The 5497-nt window shown below is 49.0% G+C and overlaps 1 protein-coding gene across 1 annotated transcript in view; it reads right to left on the reverse strand.

The window, feature by feature from the left end:
• Positions 1-816, reverse strand: part of Ankrd13c (ankyrin repeat domain 13C) — a 64975-nt gene extending 64159 nt beyond the window's left edge. The window contains exon 1 of the mRNA XM_023718281.1: positions 179-816. Coding sequence (XP_023574049.1) covers positions 179-418 — 240 coding nt within the window. The 5' untranslated portion in view covers positions 419-816. The remainder of the gene's footprint in view (positions 1-178) is intronic.
• Between the last annotated feature and the right edge of the window lie 4681 nt (positions 817-5497).

Raw genomic sequence — 5497 nt, forward strand, 5'->3', positions numbered from 1 at the left:
CGATGTTGTGCGTGCGGATGAGGGACGAGAGCCTCCGCACATCCCCCTTGAACACGCACTCGTGCACCGGGTAGTGCGCGGGGCCGCTGCCTCCGGCGGCGACCACGGGCGACCACGGCGATGGGGCCGCTGCCCGCGAGAAGGGCCGGGGGCTGGGGAGCGGCTTGTGCAGCGGCAGGGCCGGGGCGCCGAGGGCGCCGGAGGAGGCCGGGGCCGCCTTCAGCGGCAGCCGGTGGTGGTGGTTGCTGAAGATGCGGTGGTAGGCTTTGCCGCCCTTGCCGCCGGCGCCCACCCGGCCCCCGGGGAAGGCGCCGCCGAGGGCCGCCGCCGCCTCCTCGTCGCCGGGCTCCAGCAGGTCCCCCTCCTCTTTGCTGGGCTTGTGGTCCCTGCGCAGCGAGCGGATCTTCTCCCCGGTCATCGCCGCCGCCGCCGCCGCCGGGGGCAGGGAGGGGGCCCGGGAGGCTCGCCGCGGGCGACGGAGCCGGCGCTGCGGCGGCGGGAGGTGATTAGAGCGGCGGCCAGCGGCGTCGGGCGCAGCATGGACTCCCGGAGCGCCCGCCAGCCCGGGACACACGCATCTCCCGCGGCGAGGAGAGCCGGCGCTCGCCTGGGCTCCGGAGGCGCGCGCTAGTCGGAGGAGCTAGAGCTCCAGTGCCCACGATACCAGACTGCAGTCACCACCGCCGCTGTCCCCGGCGCCGCCGCTGTCCCCGTCAGCCCCCGCAGTCGCTGCCACCGTCTCACACCGAAAATCAGGGCACGGCCATCTTGCCTCTGCTCCTCTCGCGAGAGTTCCCGAGCATGCGAGCTGGGGAAAAAGCATCGCGAGAACTGAACTGTTCCCGCTCCCTCCCTCCTTCCCGCCCTTTTCCGGTTGCCCCAGGGCTTCGCGTTGCCTCCCACCCTGAAGGCTGCGTGTTCTCCCTTAGATGGTGTATCTGAGTCGCAGGACCGGGACCCACTGGTCCCCGCAGCCGCGCCTTTTGTGGGCGCTCTGAAACCTTGGCCTGTTTTGGAGAAATTCGATGCGCGCTTTAAACGCCGACTTAACCTCGTCGACATATGCGGCTCCCGCGGAGTTACGTCACTGCATACCGGAAATGACGTCAACGGGATACCCAGGTCCTTCATAAACATAAGCCAAGCGTCTAACCTCTGGCCACGCGGAGAGCTAGTGCGCTCGAAAATGCGGCGCCAGGGGCCGGGAAGATAGCTCAGTAGAATAAGCACTTGCCTGGCAAGCACAAGGGCCTGAGTTCAAGCCCCAATTCCGAAAAAAAAAAGAAAAATCATCGAAAATCAAAGCACTGCTGAGAAGGAAAGACCGACATACAATTGTGGGTGTAATATTTAACTATGTCAGAAACAAAGCAGAGGGGGCGCTGTGTCGCGCAAAGCAGGAGGGGTCTTTTGTCATGTGCCAGGAGACTCCATCCTAGAAGTAAGAGGCTGACCTCTGGAAAAACGATGGGCTGTTCGGACAGCAGAAGGGAAGTCTCTCAGATCCCTACATGACTGAATTTGGGGCAGGTGGTCAGAGATAAATGTGTCAAGCGTTCTAGTATGTCGGGGACAGCGTGAAGTACGTTGTCCAGTAACTGCGTAGAGCACCACAGCCTCGACCCATTGCCCCCTTGTACAGAAAGGTAAATGGAGCAACTAAAAGTTTGACAAAGTAACAAGCTACCCGGCGCTGAGGCACAGGTATGTGGGGAGAGACTGCAAAAACTCTCGAAGTCTTGGCGGGGTTACGAGCTGCACACCTGTAGTCCCAGCACTCGGAAGGCTGAGGCAGGAGGGTCATCATGAGTTGGAGGCCAGTGTAAACTGCATAGCAAGACCCAGTATCAAAAATAACAGTAACAACAAAAATAATAAAGCCCTTTGACAGTCATGCCTCTCAAATCTCTTCTTGAACTTTATTAATACCTGTACTTCCCAACCCCCACAAAAACAGGGCTCCTTTGAAAAGAAGTTATTAATTATACCTGGAAGAAATAAAAATTACATCAGGAAATCATTCTGGTGCGGTTAATACCAGAACTGTTTAAATTGTATGTCGGTTGGCCAGTTGAGCAGAGGGAAAAGACGTGGGTCATAATTCTAATAATCGCGATTGTTTATTTAGAGTTTAGCTCGCATTAAAGGAAGCAATCTGTCGCCATTCTGGCCTGAGCACTGATCACATTAAACCTCCCCTAACTTGCTGTGCTTGTGTACCTGCTGGACATGCGTCATCGTGGGTTGGCAAGGCCCAATGGCCACAGCTACAGTCCTTCGATCCATTCATTATTCAGCCTTGTACCTGAAATAGAAGAATGATCTCGTAATGTGATGCCAATTTCTTTTTTTTTAATATGTATTTGGTACAGAGTCTCACTATACAGCTCGGTTTTGAAAGTAATGATCCTCCTGTTTCAGCCTCTTCAGCACTGAGGAGGGATTACAGGCAGGCGCCACCGCACCTAGTTTGTGCTATTAATTTCTTCCAGGTAGAATTAATAATCTCTGCTTTTTCTGCCTTACTTTGAGAACTTATGCAATTCCGATTCTTTTTTTGGATTTTTTGTCACAGGGTCTTGCTTTGTTAAAGCTTACCTTGAACTCACTATGTAGGGATTTGTGCCTGAGAAATCATTACTCAGCCTTGAGCTGATAAGTAACCACAAGTCCCTGTGTGTTCCCCAGCATGCCCCTAAAAGGTAACCAACCCCTTTTCACTGAACTCCCCACCCCCTATGCCCATGACTAGGAAAAACCCTATGGTCCCCAGGAGAGTAAGACACTTTGGTCTCTAGTGTGTTTTAAAGTAAACCTGTCTTATGAACTTACAGCTTTCCTTTCTCTTTTTCCTAACAGTAAGTACTGTTGCAAGCACATCTTTAAACATTTGATTTTTTTTATTTAATTTTTATTTATTTGGGGGGGGGGCAGCTCAGCCCACCAGGAGGCGGCACTGGCTGGCATGTGGTGCTGGGGGATTGAACCGTGGTCCTTGTGCTTTTGTTGCAAGCACATCTTAAGCACGAATTTAACCATTGTGACTCCAAGGTACTCCCCATCCCTACTTGGCAGATGAGGAAAGTGAACTAGAGAAAAGGGCAGCTCAGCCAATCAGGAGAACTGAGAATATAAGATGATGTTTGAGAATCACTGGAGCCAAGGAAGTGACAGGAAAAGGAGGGGTCTCTGAGATGAGAAGGGGAAGCTGTGGCTTCCTCATGAAACCCGACTATAGGAAACGGGTTCTCCAGGCTCAGGCTGTGCCACGGAGATCCAAAAGATTTCAAATGCAGGGAGACAGAATCACATTCTGTTGTAGTCAGCTAAATTAGATAGAATGTAGACAGGGCCAAGCCCTCAAGGGCAATATGGAAGATAAGGTGACTTTGCAGCTTTGGAAGAGAGAGACACTACTGCTTTGGGCCAGACCTCAAAACAAAAGAGTAAACAAATGCAGCCACATACTTCCCTAGGGATGGGCACCAGGGATTGGTATTCTACATAGGTATCAATCACCTTGGAAGATCCCAAATGAGTCACTAACCCAACCCCCAACAGGAAGAGAACCTGTCTCATGCTCTTGCCTGCTAGGTATACAACTAGCTTCCTCATTTGATACTGGATCTAATCAATATTACCTGAGCAATGGTGCTTGTAATCTCATTGGTTGACCACAGTTTTGTCCCACCTCATGCCCACCTAAGGAAGTTCCCGCATTCTCTACCACCTTAGGCCCACCTTACTGCATGGCTTTCCCCCTATAAAAGTCCCTGGAAGAGACAGCTTCCCCAAGACCACCTGCTCGGAGGTCCCCCTCCTGTCCCTCTCTCTGACAGGAGTTTTCTTTCCCCCAATAAATATTTTTCCCCCAATATATATATTCTGCTCATAGCCTCTGTTCCTAAAATTCATTGTTTTGTATTAGAGAACACGAACTCATCCCAGGTACCCTTCAGGTTGGGAATTTCATTTTTCCCGTACATCAATTTCAGCATCATAACATACAATCACCTGTGCCCAAATATGTCGCCAGTCTTTTCATTGCTAGCCCTCACAACCAGGTAGCTGCTGTCAGCCCTCGCCTTGCCCTCCACACAGCGCACGCGCTGCCCATTGTGTGGGAACTCACTGCATTTCACACCTAGGCAATGCCTTCTGTCTACCAATAATTGTACAAATATTCTCTTTGCACAAGGTTTTGTTTTGTTTTCTTTATTTTTCCACTTGGCATAGAAGTCTGGACCAGGAAATGACACTGAACTAAACCTCCAAATATAGTTTAGTGTTTCCTGCTATTTTAAATGTAAGAAACAAACCACAATCATATCTGCATTAGCAGGATTTATGGCTTTGCAACTAAAAGATACCATAGGTGTCTTCATATTCCATAACAGTTGCTGCAAATAACTCAAAATACCATTTATATTCATTATTACTAAAAATTATGTTCATGGTGCCCATTAGATTTTTTAATGCATCAAGCAAAATACATATATATATATATAACAATTTTTAAACCACAAATTTGGTTTTAAAACATATTTGATAATAATTGCAAGACAATGCATTCCTTTGTATTTGAAATATTTGTGATGCATTTAGAGGCAGCATTGTTTTTTGTTGTTTGTTTTGGTTTCTTTTTTTGGCAGAAATGAGTAGAGGCAACATTCTAAAAATGAGTCACTAAGGTTCATCAAAGGGTCAAAGGGGCCACCGATACTCCAGTTTCCTCCTGTGCTGGTCTTTTGAGTATTGACCAATGGAGCTAAGTGTCTTTGCTGTGCGCAACATACCTGACAGGAAATATTTAAAGTTAGTAATAAGAGGTTGTTGAATTAATCATTTAGAACATAGAATCCCAAAATATCTATAATGTACTAAGACAATTCTAACCTCAGTGACGAGATGCTACCTGAACTTCTTAAGTAATCCATATTAGACTTCACTGATGTTGAATATCACTATCTTGGATTCTTATTAGAAGTCCAAGAGTAGATATATTATTATTTAGTAATGCAGCAATAATAATACTTCTTAAAGTAACAGTAGAGTATATTCAAGTGGAGGTGGCATGAAAAGATGTATCGACTCACCCAGTGGAAACAGCTTAGACGAATCTTCAGGAATGGCTCTGTCCGAATGCTTGGTCAGGTGCATAGAGCGTCGCTCAGCCCATCTCTCTGCGTGGAGCATCCTCCAGGGCCACCACCACCAAGGGCACATCTGGCTGGTCCTAGCCTCTCCTACCACAGGAGCAGGGTATCAAGTTTGGATTTTGATGGTCACAGGGCAACCCTATCCAATTTCAGGTCCTTCAGAGTGCTGATTGGCTCAGACCTAAATTACAGGAACAAACCTTGGAGAGGCCCTAGCCAATTAGGACTCAGCTCTGAGAAGGAGGTGGGCCAAGCTCTCTACAGACCAGAACTATTCCATAATGGGCAAAGGTGCATTTGAATGGGGAAGGCACAGGCATGTGCAGTCCACAAGAAAT

This window comes from Octodon degus, unplaced genomic scaffold (genome assembly GCF_000260255.1).
Source record: "Octodon degus isolate 3935 unplaced genomic scaffold, OctDeg1.0 scaffold00057, whole genome shotgun sequence".
In the NCBI taxonomy this organism is placed as follows: domain Eukaryota; kingdom Metazoa; phylum Chordata; class Mammalia; order Rodentia; family Octodontidae; genus Octodon; species Octodon degus.